The following is a 17,488-nucleotide window of genomic DNA, read 5'->3' on the forward strand; positions in this document are numbered from 1 at the left end:
TAGGGCTTCAGTTTAAGAAAGTTATAGTTGAGGGGGTTTTTGTACATTTTTACGTATTTTATGGTTCACCACGTCATCGGAATCCAGGAAAAAAAAGGACACTACCACCTTCGCCACGTGTCATACTCGGGTTAGCTCATGTTTCGTAGACCCGGTTCATCCTTAATTCTGTTTATCTTTTCGGTGTAGAGAAAGCTCCCTTTGTTCTTTTTTATCAAATCCATTTTCCCAACAAAAACCAAAAAAAGGCCCACAAAGTTAAGGCGATTCCCCAATCGAAACCCTAGATCTCACTTCCCAATCCCTCTACTCGATCCATCCGTTTCCTTCTCCCCCTATCGGTTTCGATTCGCTCTTCGGTTCAGCGTGCACATCGCAATCGTATTCGGTTCTTTTCAGCTTCCGATCGAGGGTTTCGGCACTCTCAGTAGATCGATTGGGGGCCAATTTGTGAGAGGTAAGAGGAATCTCGTAATCACAGTTGGATTTGATGGGATGTAGTGTTCTAGATCCGTTTATGCTTCTGCTTCGTAGGTTTAGGTCACAAATGGTGTGAACTTTTTAGGTCGAAATGTACGGACGTTGTGCACTACAGAGCAATTTGAAATCGGTACTTGAACTTTTAGAAGTTTTGATTTTACTTTCTGAATTTTAATGTTTTGATTGTGTTTGCTTACATTTTGAAGGAATATTCTGTAAACTATCGAGATCTTCTGCTACTTGTTGGAATATTGGGGAGAAATTGCTACAAATGCTGTTAGGTCTTAGGTAGTAGAATCAGATTAAATTTTATATGCTTATTTTGTAAATTCTGTAACTTTAGATAGTTAAATCTGATTTTGAAACTTCGGGAGGTCCTATTGCATCTATGTTCATGTTTGATAAATTCAAACGCATATTAAAATGTTCATGTTTGATAAATTCAAACGCATATTAAAATGTTCATGTTTGATAAATTCAAACGCATATTAAAATGGTAGGAATAAATAACTTACAAACACAAGTAGTGTCATGACAGTTCATACAAATATTATTAGATGTCTCTTGTCAATGATTGTCTTTGTGGAAATTTGGAGCAAATTCAAATGGAATATGGTGAGGTTAAAAGCTCGCAGAAGTGTTTATCAAGATTTTTTGGTTTATTGATTTTAAAGTTCATTTCGTGTAAATGTTATTTCCCTGAAACGGCGGAGATCAAGAACAGTCAAGTTGATAATTATTTTGGATTATCTGATGATAATTTCTGAACATTTTAGCTCAATAGGAAAATTGATCCTTTCTGTTCTTTGTAGTGGTGAGTGCCTAGTGCATTTATCTTGTTTTCTCTTCTTTCTTGTTTAGATGGTTTTTTATGTTTGTAGTTGTTAAACCTTTTTGTGAGGGCAAATAAGTTGTAGTTATTGGCTATTTCACTTATTAGAGTTGTAGTTGGTTCAAATTTCAATCTGCAACTTTCTTATTAACTATTACTTACATGAGGTTAGAAGTTTATAAATTTGCAGAAGTTCTCATCAAAAGAGGGGAAAAAAAACAAAAGGCAATCAGGGGACTAATATGCTTGAAAGGTGAAACTGTGGTTTCCCTGCTATTATATGCAGACTATAGAAAACTTGGTTTTCTCCTTTCGTTTTTCAGGTTTCCTTCTTTACATCCCTTTCTTGAGTTGTTGTATAACTTCTTAACTAGTTAGCTTGGAACGGGTAATCCTACTTTTGTTCATATCCTTTTTCCCTTTATTTTATGTCCCGTTCTTCATCATATTTGCTTAATGCACTCATTTTCGTACATCACCTAGATGGATGCTGATGCCGAAAACCTTTATGGAGCACAATGCTTGGTTTGCAGAAGGCCTTTTTCTCTGGAAACAGAAATAAACGATGGTTTTGAAGCAATAAATATCTGCAGGGAGTGTAAAATGATTGTTCTCAACAGTCCTAATAGAGATGTTTCTATTAGAGATATTCGTCGAAGAAGGCGGCTAAGAAGAAGAAGAGCATTGAGATATGGAAGCTCCAATTCAGTGGACAGTGATTCATTTTCACAAAGGTTCTCCCATTTGATTAATTTGGCAAGCCAAAGCCATGAGACAGATTCTACTCCAAACCGTTCTAGAGGGTGGCAGAGTACAATCTCCGACAACGAGAGTGATTCTGTGTTCGGTGAGAGTGAATCGAACCTCAGTTTCAGTAACTATGGAGGAGAATCAGATACTTCGATCGATCAGAATAGTTTAATGTACTTCCAACTTGAAAATGAAAGCTATGTATACACTGATACAGATATTGATCCAATGCATGCCGGCTTGGATCAGTGGAATTCGGACGACCAAGATGAAGAAGAAGATGGGGGGGATTGGGATGATAGAGAAAGCCCTAATGGCATTGTAGAGAGAGAAAGTCAAAATCAAGATGGTGCTCTTGTTCATCGGAGGATGAGGGGGGCTTTCGAAATGGGTACACATTATGCCGACCTGTTTGTCGACTTCGAGGACTTTGAATTGGAGATTAGACCAGCAGGTTTCACTGCAGATCCAGGTGACTATGTAGACCCTGCACGGTTCGAGGAGCTTCTAGAACAATTTGCGGAGAATGATGCGTCGAGAAGAGGGGCGCCGCCGGCTAGTGCTTCAGTCCTGCTGAATCTTCCTTCCGTGGTTATATCAAAGAGCCACGAAAAGGACGGTAGCTTAATTTGCCCAGTTTGCAAGGACCCATTGCCGATAAACACTGAAGCAAAACAGCTTCCTTGTCTGCACCTCTACCACCCATCGTGCATATTACCATGGTTAAGTTCAAGAAATACATGCCCCGTTTGCCGTTATGAGCTCCCCACTGACGACATTGAATATGAGATGGCCAAGACAGAGCTACTGAGCAGGAATTTGGCCGAGGAGAGTTCTTATAATAGATCTAATGATGTGGAGGTCAATGAAACTCATGATAATAGTAATGACAGAATCGCCAGTAGAATGGCGGAGAGTAGAGGGGAGGCCAGCGGCGACCAAGTCGGGGTTAGATCGAATGGCCGGGATCGGAGAGGCGGCGGGTGGTTGTTTTTAGCTGCAGCTCCGATAGTTAGTCTTGTCGGTATCGTTCTAGTATTGTGGTTCAAGAACCCTCATGGTAATAATAACAGAAGTCGGTGCGACGCTAGAGAACAGGCGCAGGCGGGAAGGCAACTTAGTGGAGCTCAGAGCTCCGTCGCTCGCGGAGATAGAAAGAGAAGATGGTGGTCTTTCTTTTAGGTGATTTGCTTGTTTTTTATGCTCTTTTAATCTTCTGATTGCTTTTTCGTTGCTGGTGTTCTCTTTCGTATGGTGACTGTTTAAATAAGTTTCAACTTCGACCTTTGGGAAATTGCTAAGGTGAGCGTCCTCTCAACTACTGTTTGCATCGTATTGTGTATACTGGGGTTGTGGTGCGATGGTAAACAATCTCACTAGAAAACACGGCTGAAAAGAGAGAATCCTCACCAAAGGCCAAACCTTTGTTTCTTACGTACTTTTATTACCTCTTATCCTAAATCTAGTGCTCCCTAAGAGTGGTTGGAGTACGCTTTTTATTTTTTATCTTTTATTTTCTGCTTAATCTCTAAGCAACTGAATGTGATTGATTGTGTGTCATTATAAAATTTCATCTGATTGAATGTGTCTGTAGTTAAGAGTTTTGTACTGTTCTTATTATTGCCGATTAGCCTACATATATTTTCACAAAAGCAAGTTAGCTAACATGGAATTCGACATCCAGAGCCAGATCCTGTCTATTACAGGCGACTGAGATTGATTCCGTCTTTTATGGACGGTTAATGCATTCCCTGCTCATCATCGAGGGCACGGTAGGTGCAACCTTCTGTGCAGAAAATAGGTGCAACCTTCTGTGCAGAAAATTTTTATGAGCGGAATGATCTCGCTCTTGACGAGTAGATATGAGCAGATAAAATGTATTTCGTCAATGATGAGCTGTAAAATTATTTGTAGCGTCGACGACGTCGGTCAATCGCCTAAGGAAATTTCCGAGAAGTAGTTGCCTCAATAATGGACTCCACATGTTCTGGTTGTACCGATTTCGGTGCGTCCAGGACAACAGATGATTTACGGTACGATACTGCAAGATCCTGTACGTACAGTACTATCCAGCTCGAATCTGGGCCACACAACGCAAAATGCGCTGGGCCCTCGATCTGCCACGTGGCGACAGGATACCGACAAAGATCTCCACGGACGGACGGACGTCGCTGCACCTTCACTTCACTTCGCGTCCACTCCACTCGACGTCTCGACTCTCGACCGCTCCACCTTCCCACATCGATGCCCTTTTCGAAGTTCGAACCACTACCATTTAATTAATCCTTGACCGTCCACTCACCGGATCCAGCCAAAGATCGACCGTCCTTTTTGGCGTGTATCAACTATCCTCATAATCGATGTGGTAATAATTTATCATCAGTAGGATGGAATACGTTTTTAATAAATTTTTAGTAGTGACAGTTTTGGAGGGGATCCGGCCTATGAATTTGAGGATGATGTGACGATCGTTTGGAATAATTGGATGTCGAGATAAAGAATATGCGGACCCGTTTGCAGCATACAATATGATCATATATTTGAAGAAATTGTGAGAGAAATTTATCCTGACAAAGTAGCTTTAACACCCCTACTCTTTTATTTTTATTTTTATTTTTATTTTTTTAATCTTGACTGAGATATATTGGCTCATCTATACAGCCTAATTCATAATGAAACAGGTAGCATGTTATTATTTTCTCAAAAAAAAAAAAGTTTATTATCAGTGATCCAACGGTCCATATCGAGGGGATAAAAAATGGACCCCTGAGAGCCTATAAATTTCTTAGCCTCTGCAGACCTATTGGACTACCTTTTCAGTGTATTTTAGATTAGGTAAAATCATATAAAACTTATTTAATTTTGGATCATTTAAATTTTTACTACTTAGTTTATTATAAATTTTAATTTTACTATCTATTTTTTTTAAAATTTATTCAATTTAAATCAGTCAACGATATTTTGACTCAAAAATTTAAACTAATTACTTACTTTAATAAATTTATAATTATAAAAATTATATAAAATATGCTAACTAAACTTATAAAGATAAACGATATATTCAAATTTTGAAGTCAAAGTGTCGTTGACTGACTTAAATCAAACAAATTGAAAGATTAATTAGTAAATTTAAAATTTGGTTGGATAATTAAATTCTAATAGTCTATAATTTAGATAAGTTTCATATATTTTTACCTTTAGATTATTAATAATTTTTTTTTTATCGAAGTTAATTATTCAGAATATTTCTTTAGTAAAAATAATTTAAATTACAATATTTAAAAAGTAGGAAAGTATTAATAAAAGGGGTAAACTTCAAATATCACCCATGTGGTTTCGCACTTTCTCACTTTAGTATCTCATGGTTTAAAGTGTATCAAGTTAGTATCCTGTGGTTTTATTTTTATCTTTTCGTCAGTTTTTTCGTTAATATTTCGTTAAATTATATACAAAAAAAAATTTAGATACCTATATAGGTTTATCGAATATTCACTTTAGTACTCGTTAGTTTTAACTTTGTCACTAATTTAACGAAAAAAATTAGTCGAATCCATAATAAAAAGATAAAAATAAAACCACGTGGCACTAAATTGATACACGTTAAACTATAGGGCACTAAAGTGAAAAAGTGTGAAATCATGTGGTGGTGTTTGAAATTTTTTCTAATAAAAGGATATATTATTAGACTAAAGTAATACAGTTTCGTAGCAGTGAGCTGTCAAAAAATTTCAATTAATTTTTTATTTCCAAAATTTCTCAATTAAGTACTACAAATACCAAACGCGTACTCACCCACTAATACACCCAACCCCATATAGTGTGTGTGTATATATATATACACACTGTGCGGCCCCAGTGTTACACTTGTCGGTGCACTCGGTCCACCAAGCGCTTATAAAAAGAATTTTTTTAAAAAAGGAATTTTAAATTATTTCCTTTCATTGAAAACGCCCATCTAACGTCCGTAAGTTAATAAATGTTCTAACGGACGTTAGTGAGCTGGGCATGTTGGCCCCACCAATAAAACACCAAATATACGAGACCTTTTGTCTCCCTCTGTACCGACCGTAGGATTAGGATTAGACGGTTGTGATCTTTGATTTTGGGGAACACAGTGATGTGGAAACTTTACAAAATGGCCCCCCGTTGAGTAATCAGAACGTTGGGAAAAAGAGGGACCAAAAAGAAATAAAAGATAAAATTTTAATAAAACTATACTTTATCCAAGTAATATAATTGTTTCTAAATATTAGATACTTAGTTTACTTATACTAATTTCCTACTACGCTAAAAAAAAATTACTATAGAATAAAATATTTAATTATTATATTATAAAAGTTTAGGTAGCGTTTACTATAGATTTCATTTTATACGCAAAAAGAGCAAACGTAACGGCGTTAATGCGTGGAGCTGACGCCTCCGTCCACGTAGGACAAAAGTCAGGGGCAGTTTGGGGAATTCGCAAATGCCAAGTGGGTTTTATCAGTGGTTTATGCGCCACTTCCTCGTGATATATCTTTTTTCTTTTTTCTTTTTTCTTTTTTCTTTTTGGTTTTTGGGTCACACTCCTCTCCTTACTCTCCTCTAGTTTCGTTCTCTAAAATCTCATTCTCTCCCCATTAAAGGCGTCGGATTCGATTTGGGATCTCTACGATCTCCGCGCGGTTAGGGTTTTCCTTTTGGAAGGGTTCTCTTCGTTTGAAATCTCCGCATTTTGGAGGTAATTTGAGCTTTAAATCGATCCGCATTGGTCGGTTTGGGGATTTTTTGGTGTTTCCGCAGTTAAAAAGTTTCCAAAAGAGGGATTTTTCGAAGGATTTGGTGGTTTATTGAGTAGATTGATCTCCAAATACACAGGCATTGCTGAGATTTCAAGCAAAAGTTATCAGTGTTAGGGTTTCATTCCAGCTTAATGCAGGTGCTGTGGAGAAAAATTGGGGTTTTTAGCTTCAAATATTCTGTTTCTTGGTGATTTCGTTCCAATGTATCATACACTGGTGCTCAGTTAATCCTTGTAGATCATTTTTTTACTTCGTTTTGCTTTGATTTGGTTGTGCACATTGCCTCTTCTTACTACTGAAAAGTACAATGAGAAGCATGAAATAGCTCCATACTACACCAACTGCTGAAATCTACACATACTATGAAGTTAAATCCTCAATTCTCGCTGTTTCTTTCTCTGTTCCTCATAGTTTTGTCTACACCACTATGTGATTCCCAACCTCCTGAATCTTCTCCTACACTAGCAAGAGAATTGGATGCAGTTCTTCAAGACTATGCATTTCGAGCTTTCGTCCACCCTAAAACTGGAATCACTTACGACGGTTCTGTCCCTTCTAATCTCACTGGTATTCAGATCGCTGCTCTAAGGCTTCGGAGCGGAAGTTTCAGAAAGAGGGGAGTTACAAGGTACAAAGAATTCCAGGTCCCGCCAGGGGTAATTATTCAGCCCTACGTGGAGCGCATTGTTCTTGTTTACCACAATTTGGGAAATTGGTCTTCTTTCTATTATCCTTTACCTGGTTTTACCTACTTAGCCCCCGTGCTCGGGCTCCTTGCTTATGATGCATCGAATTTATCAGCCACCGACGTGCCTGAATTGGATTTTGTAGCTTCTGATTCACCGCTATTGATCAAGTTCACAAACTTGAGCCCAGTGTCGGGTGCGGTCATGGCTCAGTGCGTATGGTTCGATTTGGATGGCGTGCCGGAGTTCAGGGACTTGGTTTCGAGAAATACTTGCTCTACGTACCGACGGGGACATTTTTCGATAGTGGTCAACTCTACAGAGATTCTCTCTCCTCCAGGGCCGGGTGTATTTCCAAGTGAGCACAAGAAGAGCTCTAGAGTGTGGAAAATTGTTGGAGGAGTGATAGGAGGGTTTGTTGTCCTAGTTCTGGTTGCATTACTTGTGGTGTGGATAAGTCGGTGCAAACGGAGTAGAAAAGTGGCAGAAATGGAAAGGCGGGCGGAGGTGGGGGAGGCATTGCAAATGGCACGGGTTGGGGACACCCAGGCACCTGTGGCATTAGGAATACGTACACAACCAAGGCTTGAGGATGAGTATGTTGCATAAATTGATTTTGTAGGGTCTACAATTGATTAAGCCCTAAGTATATGTTGTTAGGATTTGATGGAGATAAACTTAAAGGCGAACCAGTAACACGGCAGTGCTCATTAACAAGGAACAAGTGGGGGATGTTGAAAATGTCCAGTATGTAAAGAATCAGCAGGTATTCATTGGTTATGTTCCTTTTACCTTTTATCTTAGTCTTTGTTCAAGATCAGATCAGGGCATTCTTTTGAGGGAGTTAGCCGAAACGATCTTCATGGAATTGTGTCCATCTATGAGGAATTTCCAACCATCTATATATGGACCTTGGAGACGAAGGCACCCCTATGTAGTATTGGTGGTCTGGGCGTATCTTAATCATTCTTTTTGTTGCTGTACTCAAATCAAGCTTGCAAATAAATATGAGGAATTATTCATTTCTGTTTTTCAATCGGTGTCGTTTTGGTATGCTCTTCTTCTCCATTTACGCTGTTGATTCTTTATTACTTTGAATATGTTTAAATGCACCTTATTACATTATTTTTCAAACCGGAATGTCAAAGGTGATACCTAAGTATTCTGATGAACCAAACCTTAGTGTAAGTTGTCACCAATTAAGAAACTACTGGGACAAATAGTCATGGAGTCAGCTTAACAAAATTGTGTCATTGTCTAGGATTTTTTTTTTCTGTCCAATAGCCACTTACTTTGGCCAACTTTTGCAATATATCAGGAGAAATGGTTATTTTCTTAAACAATGTAAACCGTATGTATAATGGAAAGCTCCCTTTTAAATATATCACAGCAAACGTGATCAATCTTTTAAAAGGAAAAGATGGCATTCCACATGATAATACAATTATTTTATGAAATATTAGAATAAATGTCGGATGAATATTTGGCTAATAGTAGCATGTTTGAAGTGGCTCAAGTAATGCTGTTTGAGGAAGCTATCGGGAAGAGAATTAACAACTTGGTCGTCGTTGATATCCTCCCTAGTAGCTAGCTTTCCTTTGTGGCAAAAGGAGAAGTTTCTTATTAGAGCTTCTGCTTATGGTATGCTAAAGCTCATTTAAGCTTTCTTGCTGCTACAAACCTACTTTTATTTGCCAAGTGCCTAGATGGTGATTTTCTTGGAATAGATATGCCGCTGCAAACCTCAAGCAAAAAGGGCACTTGGTGGACTCCCAACTGTCTTCAATCAAGGTTAGTTTAACTTCATTTTTACTTCTTTTAGCACCATGTTATGGAGATTTCTCTCAAAAAAAATGCACCATGTTATGGAGATGATTTACTAATGCATACATTGCATTTTTACCACATTTAGCACCATGTTGTGGACATGATTCACGAAACTAAAATAAAGAAAACAAATGAAAAGGTTTCTTTCAAATTGTGAGGTGAGAGTGAAAGTTTTCAAGTTCAGTTTGTAAAATATACTAGTTAAAAGGCAAAATTTAAGGTCACCTAAGTTGAGATCTACATAGTACAAGAAAACCACTGTTCAATGAATGATGCCAAAAGGAATGCCAACAAGCATCCATCTTGGCACTTGTCATTGTCTATGTGACTAGAAGATGTTTGGAATCTATAGCATGTCACCAACCTATTTGCGAAACTATAGAGTATGCATAAATACTCATCATGTGATTAAAGTTATGATCTGAACCCTCTAGATGATTAGCACAATTAACAAAATCTAGCAGATGTCATAAGAGGTTTTGAAATCTTTAGCCCTGACAATAACATATTAAATTAAATAAACCACGCAAATATGCATGTTATATTGTCATTAAATTAATTAACACTCAGTCATGTCATTAAACTGAGGATTTGAACTATCTAGGTGATTAATACATTAATAAAGTTTAGCGGAGGTCATTAGTAGTTTAAAATAGTAAGTCACTGGAACGTAGTTAAAGAAAAATAGAAAAGAGATAAACATAGAGACATTCTTCTGGTTATGTAAGTTTAAAATTTGAAATCAAACACTGATACAAGGTGTGACTAGGTTTATTATCATGTACAACCCTATCTATTAAGACAAACAAGGATTTTGTTTCACTTGTTGATATAAATTTATTTTGCCGTACCTAAGTGATATAATAATGTGTACAATGTATGAGTATTATGGGTACATCGAAAATTCATAGTAGATTCTGGAATCACACTTCAAAAAGAAATATACCACAAATATTTTTATAGTTGCGCTACCACTATTCCAGAGTATACATGGAGGCTTCGTATATACAACAGGGTTACCTCCTACATACGACATTTACAAAACGAAGCACTCTTTTACTCTTTGAATCAAAAGGTCTCAAAAAGCTTCAGGTCAAAATGATATGTCCAAAAGTTTCAGGTCATAACGGCTTCACCATAAAGCAGCCTCCGAATCTGCAGGATAGAAAGGGCATAAAGATTAGGACAAATCTCATAAAAACAAGGAGATGATTTGATCATAAATGTCATCAGATGAACAATGAGCACTAAATAAATGTCCTAGAAAAACAGAAAAAAAAAACTTTGAGAAACTGCATGAGAAAGCAAGCAAAAATATGACAAGCCTAGCTAGTGATAAGTCATTCACATCTAAAATTTATGTCTACAAGTATATTTAGGAGAATTACCTGAGGTAGTTTTTGTTTAAAAGCAAGGTCCAATCTTGCATCCAAGGTGTTCTCACACAGAATCTTTCTATCCTGTGATGCTATAACAATGCCTCCGGAGCTGCTTTTAGCCGAAGCCACGGAAACAACAAGAACACTTATTAAACTCTAGAACCAGCAATTCCATATGATAAAACTCAGAATATGACAACAAACTGTGTTTCACTAAAGCAACAGGGTTGATGAGTGTGTTATAGAAGAGGTGTTGTGATCTGCAAGAGCCAATAAGAGTCTCTTTTACTTCCCAGAACGTTTAGACAACTCCTATTTGGATAAATCAATTGATAGTCGAGGAGGCGTCGAATATTTCGAGTTGTAAACAACAACATACATCGAGAATCTAGAAACTAATTAAGAAGGTAGTCTACAATATAAATCTTGAAGATAGTAATCCATGTAAAATACGAATTTAAAGAGAAAATGGGTGATGGAGATGCATGGATGTAGTGAGATACCAAAACTGCTCCTGACACTCATGGTGGGTTGGAGGTGAAGGAAGGTACACTTTCTCATCAACAGTAACCTTTGGAGGATGAACTTTTGCTCTCCTTGCGTATTCTTGTGCAGCTTCATCCAGTATAGATTCGACCAAATAGCGATCAATCTCTCTACACCATAGCAACACCGAGGGCTCTCTCATAAGCACCAAGCTCTGGAGATAAACATAAAACAGTCCAGTAGAACAGTTCAATTAAGGGTATATATATTTCTGTAAGCACAACAGTATAAATCTGACAAATCGAACTTTTGAAGGAAATAGAACAACATTGAAATTTTGTTTGGACACATAAGTATTAGATAGATAATTTGCAGCAATATTCATAAACTACATCTGTCAGAGAAGGCGAACATTGCGTAATGCATTTGTCCTCAAACTTTAATTAAGATTGATTACTTCTCTAAAATTTAGAGAAAGATAATGAAATGTACTAAAAATTGAGAATTCGAGTCCGTGCCAAGTTTTTCTGGTTTCACTGGATGATCATGTAACTTACTAATCGTTAAAAAAAAAAATACCAAAGAAAAAGGGAAAAAAAATGTTGTATTCAACTAGAAAATGAAAGAACCCTCAATAACAGCCGTTCATTACATAATGTGTCTAAGAAGAAGAAAAATTGCATTTTCACCTGAACAATTAAACCTCTCAAGAGCTCTTTGTATGCATTTGAATCATCGGCAATACGTAAGAGCTTATCACTACAAGCAGTTCTCATTGAGTTCACCAGATCATGCTGCACCTGTAGAACTTTAACGCGCGAAGCATTTACCTGCCTAGAGTACTCACTGGAAAGATATTTCACGGTTAAGGAACAAAATTTTTGCAACAACTTCGTCCGAAAAGTAGTACCAAATCCGTAGATTAATAAGTTTGTGTGATAGATCGCAAAGAGTGATGAACTCACATTCGTCTGCGAACTTCCACCTGTTTAAACTTCCGATCGTATTCTCCTTTGATCTTCCGTTTCTCCGATTCAACAAGCTGCGATTTTGTTATATCGAACTCCTGCATACAATAGAAAAGATCGCCGCACAGTTAACTTTCCTGTAGAAAGTGTGCTGCAAAATGTTTTGCAGTTCGAGTTATTAGAATTAGAAGTTTAAATTTGAAAAACAAACGATTGCGGCAAAATTGTAGGCTCATTTAACAATTTTCTCTCAGTGTGTTTAGGAGGAAATTAAAGATAGTGGGGGGGACCTCTTCGGCGGAGATCATGATGTCGTTCGCCTTCTCCTCGGCCTCCCGGAGGATGAACCGCACCAACTTCTCTATCTGCTTCGCCACCGCCGCGTCGTCCATCGCTCTCTAGATCTCTCTAGAACCCTCTAGAACCCTCTCTAATTTTGGGGTTTGTTAGGGGGATCTGAGAGAGAGAGAGAGAGAGAGAGAGAGAGGGGGTGGAATAGGGGATTAGCAGTTGCAATGGCGTGTGGAGAGAGGAAACGGGAGGGAGCTTGGCTTCGGTTTCGCGCGCTCCAGAAGAGGCGCGAAGGGCTTAGGAGGCGTGCTATTTGTTTACACCCCTAGAACGCGTCCACCACGTCATCCGTGGGCCGATTTGTTCTTACTCATTCGAATCGAAGCGATGAAATAGAGATCAAATATAATGAACGGCAAAATAATTATATTTTTTATTTAGCAAACCCCGCAATTCCAAACAAACTCTTATTTAAATCAACATGTAAGATCATTTACATAGCGCTGACCGACAGAGGTACGAGGGATGTACGGATAAGTAAAATCTAGAGGCTTCGTATACCCTTGAAAGTAAAGGTCTTTTGCTCGCTCGCTTTCAAAAAGAGGTTTCAAATAGTAGATAGCTTATTAAAGAGAGGGTGGACCGATAGCACAGTCTGTATACTTTGCGGGGTTGAAGAGGAATCAGTAGACTATTTACCTAAACAATGCGTCTTTACTAGATTTTTAATGGTGATGGCTTTAGAGAGTGTACAGCCTGTGGACTTTGGAAACGACGTGATTATGGTCTGGAATAGATACAAGCTTTGTAATGGACCATAGTCTTATTGCAATAGATTGACTTGATTAATAGTTTGTTGGTGCGCCACCTGGGAGGTCAGAAAGGGTGTGATCTTTAGGAAGATTCAACTGAACCCCCTACTAGCGGTCTTCAAGATTAAGCAGTTAAATAATCTGTGGGGACAAATTCTCTCAGTAAAACAACACTAACATTTTAAAGATTTTTTTTTTCTTTTTTCATTCTCGTTGCTTGAGGCAGTTCGCTACCTCATCCATGTAGCCTAATTTATTTATTTTATGAATGAAGCGGGTTGCATGTTATCTCTTTCTTACAGAGATGAAGAGAGAGGGAGAGAGAGAGTTGGGCTTTTCCCTCTCTCTCTCTCTGTCGAAAAAAAAAAAAAAAAAAACGAAAAAAAGAAGGTAAGATCATAGCATATCTCCGCATATAGTATAGAATATGCTAGCGCTCCCTAAATAGGGGCATATGCAAGTGAGTTCAGAAGCATCTTTCATTCATCTGACTCAGAAATTTTGCAAGGTAAAAATTATGGGCAGTTCATTCATAGGATAAAAAATAACGCTGTTCGAATTTGAAATGGACTCGAGTTTTGGAATCTCGCATATTCCCGAGGGATCTACATGACAAATCCGATCGTAGCCGTCCACGTGGTATATGTCGGCACTCCACCGGAGTGGACGGCTATGATTTTCTAGATCGGACGCTCCGGTTCTATACAGGTGTGGAGCCATTTCGTCTCGACGTGCCCCGCGCAAAATTACGAAACTGCCCTCGATTCGCTTTACTTATAACTCCCGAGTCCCGGCCTTTATTTCCTCTGCTGTAGTCCCTGTCCCTCCATTTCCCGCGTGAGCTCCGTCCAAAACCCTAGCTGCAAATGGGAGGAGAAGGATAGAGAGAGATCAATCGATCTCAAATTCCTCGAGCCTCCATGGAGTAGGGTTAGCTCCTCTTCCCCTCTCTCTCTCCCCCCGATGGATCCCGATTAGTCTCTATCTTCGATGGAAACCCTAGCAAATCCGGTCCGTGCGATGGCCGCGGCGGTGGGTTCGGCGGCGCCGAGGGCCCCGCCGTGCGGCGCCAAAACCGCGCGGAGGCCGAGGATCGTCCGGATCGTCCTCGCCGACGCCGACGCCACCGACTCCTCGTCGTCCTCCTCGGGCGACGAGGATGAAGCGGGGAGGAGGCGGCGTCGGGGGGTGAAGCGGAGCGTGCTCGAGGTCACCGCCGGGGCGTCGGAGGCGGTGAGGTTCCGCGGCGTGCGGCGGCGGCCGTGGGGCCGGTGGGCGGCGGAGATCCGCGACCCGGCGCGGCGGCGGAGGGTGTGGCTGGGGACGTTCGACACGGCGGAGGAGGCCGCCGCCGCCTACGACAGCGCCGCCGTGCGGATGCGGGGCCCGAGGGCGGTGACCAACTTCCCGGCGACGATCCCGGCCCCGGAGCTCCCCGCGCCGCCGGAGAAGGGCGGCGGCGCCACCACCTCCTCCGCCACGATCGGAGATTCCCATCCCTATCCCTCGCCTTTGTCGGTGCTCTGCGACTCGCTGTTTGTATGTAAGTAATCGAACGCCTTCTAATTTAGTTTTTTTCTTTTTTCAAAAAAAAAAAGGGGATTTTTAGGGGTTTGTGTTGATCTTCAGTATTAGAATTATGGGAAAATTTTGGTGAAAATATATGTGTGTTGTGATTGTATGAAGAGTGCTTGTGATTATGATTGTGAGAATGTGGGCTCTGCTCACTGTAGGGTTGTTTTGATGTTGTATACTCGTATTAGTGTTTGTAATTAGTTACTTAATGAGGTAGGCTTCGTGTTTTTTTTTTTAAATTACTTTTGGAATTTAACAAAGTAGATTTGCATGTTAAAATATCTTTTGGGATAAAATGCATAAAACACTATCTAAAATATTAGTGCATTTTAAAATAAATATTTTTAAGTAGCAGAATATTTTGTTAAGTTGGTGTAATCCGGAGTAATAAGTCGAGAATGTTATAAACACTGAAATAAAAAAAGAAAAAATTTTAAATACTATTCATGTGGTTTTGTACTTTCTCGCTTTAGTATAATGTGGTTTAAAGTTTATTGCTTTCGTACTCTATAATTTTTTTTTTTTGTCTCCTTCATCAATTTTTTTCGTTAACTTAGTGATAAAGTTAAAATTAAAGAGTACTAAAGTGAATATTCGATAAACTATAGGGGGATATTTGAAGTTTTTTTTGTATATGATTTAACGAAAAATTAACGAAAAGGCCGACGAAAAGAGAAAAATGAAACCATATGGTACTAAATTGATACACTTTAAATTATAGAGTACTAAAGTGAAAAAATATAAAATTATAGAAGTGTTATTTGAAGTTTATTCAATATATATATATATATATATATATAAAGGCTCATCTGGTATTGGTGTTTTCTTTTTCTTTTTTTTAATTTTCTCTGGGTGGATGCAGTTTTCTATTTTTATCATTATTGATTAAATTGTGATTATTCTGTTGCATTATGTTGCTTTTTTGGATTTTAAAAGGACAAAAAAGTTACTCATATGTTATTTAATACATAATGAATTTCATAAATGTATATATTACTTGCAATCTATCATATACATCACCGTCCACCAATACATTGTGAAGAACAAAAAATAACAATGGTATGTCTATTAAGGAGTTATAATTTTGTTTGTTTGTTTTTTTTTTTTTCAAAATCAGTGGGCTGCGAAAGTTTAAATCTTCATATACCCATTTTATAATGAGAAATGCTACTTATACAATGTAGAAGTTGCGCACAAATCCGCACCCCCAGCTTATTGAAAAATTTAGATAATTACTTTGAACTTCTAGCATTAGAAAAATAAGGCAGTAATAAAATTACTTTTGTTGTTATTTTTCTTTTCTTTTTTTTCTTTCTTTGAGCTATATTTTTTTTTCTCAAGGTCATGTTGTCTCACTGTTTGTAGCCAAGTTTATTTTCGAAATAAATGAAACGGATAACGTACTACCTTTTTTCTCCAAAAAAAAAAAAAAAATTAACATGAAAAAATAAGTTTTTGGATAGGAAGTGCGTAAGATTTACCCTCACTACTTTTTGAGGGTTTTTGAGGGTACAGATAGTATTGTTCTTGCTCTTTTATGATAAGCAGTAGTTGAGTAAAAAGGAGTTAATATGTGGCACGATTCAGATTATATGATTTGGTCACTTTCATTTGATTTGAAGGGGCCTTATTAGGTCTAGTGGCTCATTGCTAGACTTTTTAAGGTTCTTTCCTTTTTGGGTAAGTAGCACTATTCTTGTAGAGCATTTACCCGAAATTTTCACTCGGGCTCCTTTCCTTATATTAGCTCTAGGGTCCATAATGTTTAATGGTTTATAATGTTTTCAAGGTTTTTCATCAAAAAGAATGTCTACTGGGATGGAATTTGGATTTGGCAACCAGAAATGCTACACTACATTTTCTCCATATAGATTTAATACAGGTTATGACGATCTATGGTTTTAAAATTTAAAATTTTATTACGTAGACATAAAAATCAACTAATTCTATTTGCATAGACATAAAAATCAACTAAGCGGACACCATAATTTTTTTTAAAAAAATATTTAATGGCAAGAATAGATATAAAAATCAACTAAGTGGACACCATAATTTTTTTTAAAAAAATATTTAATGGCGAGAATAGACATAAAAATCAACTAAGTGGACACCACAATTTTTTTAGAAAAAACATTTAATAGCAAGAAAAGTATTTTTAAAAAAGGATTTATTGGCCCATGCAGGTCTCGAACCTGCGACCTTCGCGTTATTAGCACGACGCTCTAACCAACTGAGCTAATAGGCCACTGATCTTTTAAGAAAAATTCTTCATTCATAAGGCCTAAAACGATATGAGACCTAGCCCCATTTAGAGTTCAAACAGTTTTCTTTTGATGAATCTACTTTTGGATCGTCTCGTTTTTAACTTCAAGAAATAGAAATTTTTCAGTTTCACGGATGGCAATCCAGTCCAGCTGTTCATTATGAAATGGTCCCCCCGCAAGTAGAATTGTAGATCACAAAACAGTCAATGGCTATATTTTACCCTTTTATGATTTGTAAGATATAGAACGATATTATCCCATTAGATAGTAGTCTCTTAAAAAGAATAGTCTCTTAAAAAGAATAGCAAGTAGTAAAATACAACATTTTAAACCAAACGCAGCGTATCACAGAGTTCT

At 38.0% G+C, this 17,488-nt stretch overlaps 4 protein-coding genes and 1 non-coding gene across 9 annotated transcripts; 3 read left to right on the forward strand and 2 right to left on the reverse strand.

The window, feature by feature from the left end:
• LOC109718455 (E3 ubiquitin-protein ligase Praja-2-like) lies at positions 206-3,660 on the forward strand. 5 transcript variants are annotated; one of them, XM_020244711.1, is made up of 4 exons: positions 206-457; positions 535-610; positions 1,503-1,635; positions 1,796-3,660. In XM_020244711.1, the coding sequence occupies exon 4, from the start codon at positions 1,796-1,798 to the stop codon at positions 3,242-3,244; it is 1,449 nt and encodes a 482-aa protein (XP_020100300.1). In that variant the 5' UTR covers positions 206-457; positions 535-610; positions 1,503-1,635; the 3' UTR covers positions 3,245-3,660. The 5 variants fall into 5 exon arrangements, with proteins under 5 accessions (XP_020100300.1, XP_020100298.1, XP_020100299.1 ...); XM_020244709.1 differs by having other exon boundaries at positions 535-1,635; XM_020244710.1 differs by lacking the exon at positions 535-610.
• Positions 6,598-8,565, forward strand: LOC109718065. Its single transcript, XM_020244067.1, has one exon. It carries the CDS (start codon positions 7,206-7,208, stop codon positions 8,136-8,138), a length of 933 nt encoding a protein of 310 aa, XP_020099656.1. The 5' UTR covers positions 6,598-7,205; the 3' UTR covers positions 8,139-8,565.
• LOC109717939 (V-type proton ATPase subunit E-like) lies at positions 10,253-12,882 on the reverse strand. Its single transcript, XM_020243902.1, has 6 exons — positions 12,480-12,882; positions 12,187-12,287; positions 11,911-12,067; positions 11,239-11,435; positions 10,745-10,844; positions 10,253-10,511 (listed from the first exon to the last, which is right to left on the reverse strand). Exons 1-6 carry the CDS (start codon positions 12,579-12,581, stop codon positions 10,473-10,475), a joined length of 696 nt encoding a protein of 231 aa, XP_020099491.1. The 5' UTR covers positions 12,582-12,882; the 3' UTR covers positions 10,253-10,472.
• LOC109717941 (pathogenesis-related genes transcriptional activator PTI6-like) lies at positions 14,084-15,106 on the forward strand. The gene has a single exon (XM_020243903.1). It carries the CDS (start codon positions 14,283-14,285, stop codon positions 14,841-14,843), a length of 561 nt encoding a protein of 186 aa, XP_020099492.1. The 5' UTR covers positions 14,084-14,282; the 3' UTR covers positions 14,844-15,106.
• On the reverse strand, positions 17,039-17,112 carry TRNAI-AAU. Its single transcript has one exon. It is a non-coding gene; the product is annotated as a tRNA-Ile (tRNA).

The sequence above is a fragment of the Ananas comosus genome, linkage group 12 (assembly GCF_001540865.1).
Source record: "Ananas comosus cultivar F153 linkage group 12, ASM154086v1, whole genome shotgun sequence".
Classification (NCBI taxonomy): Eukaryota; Viridiplantae; Streptophyta; class Magnoliopsida; order Poales; family Bromeliaceae; genus Ananas; species Ananas comosus.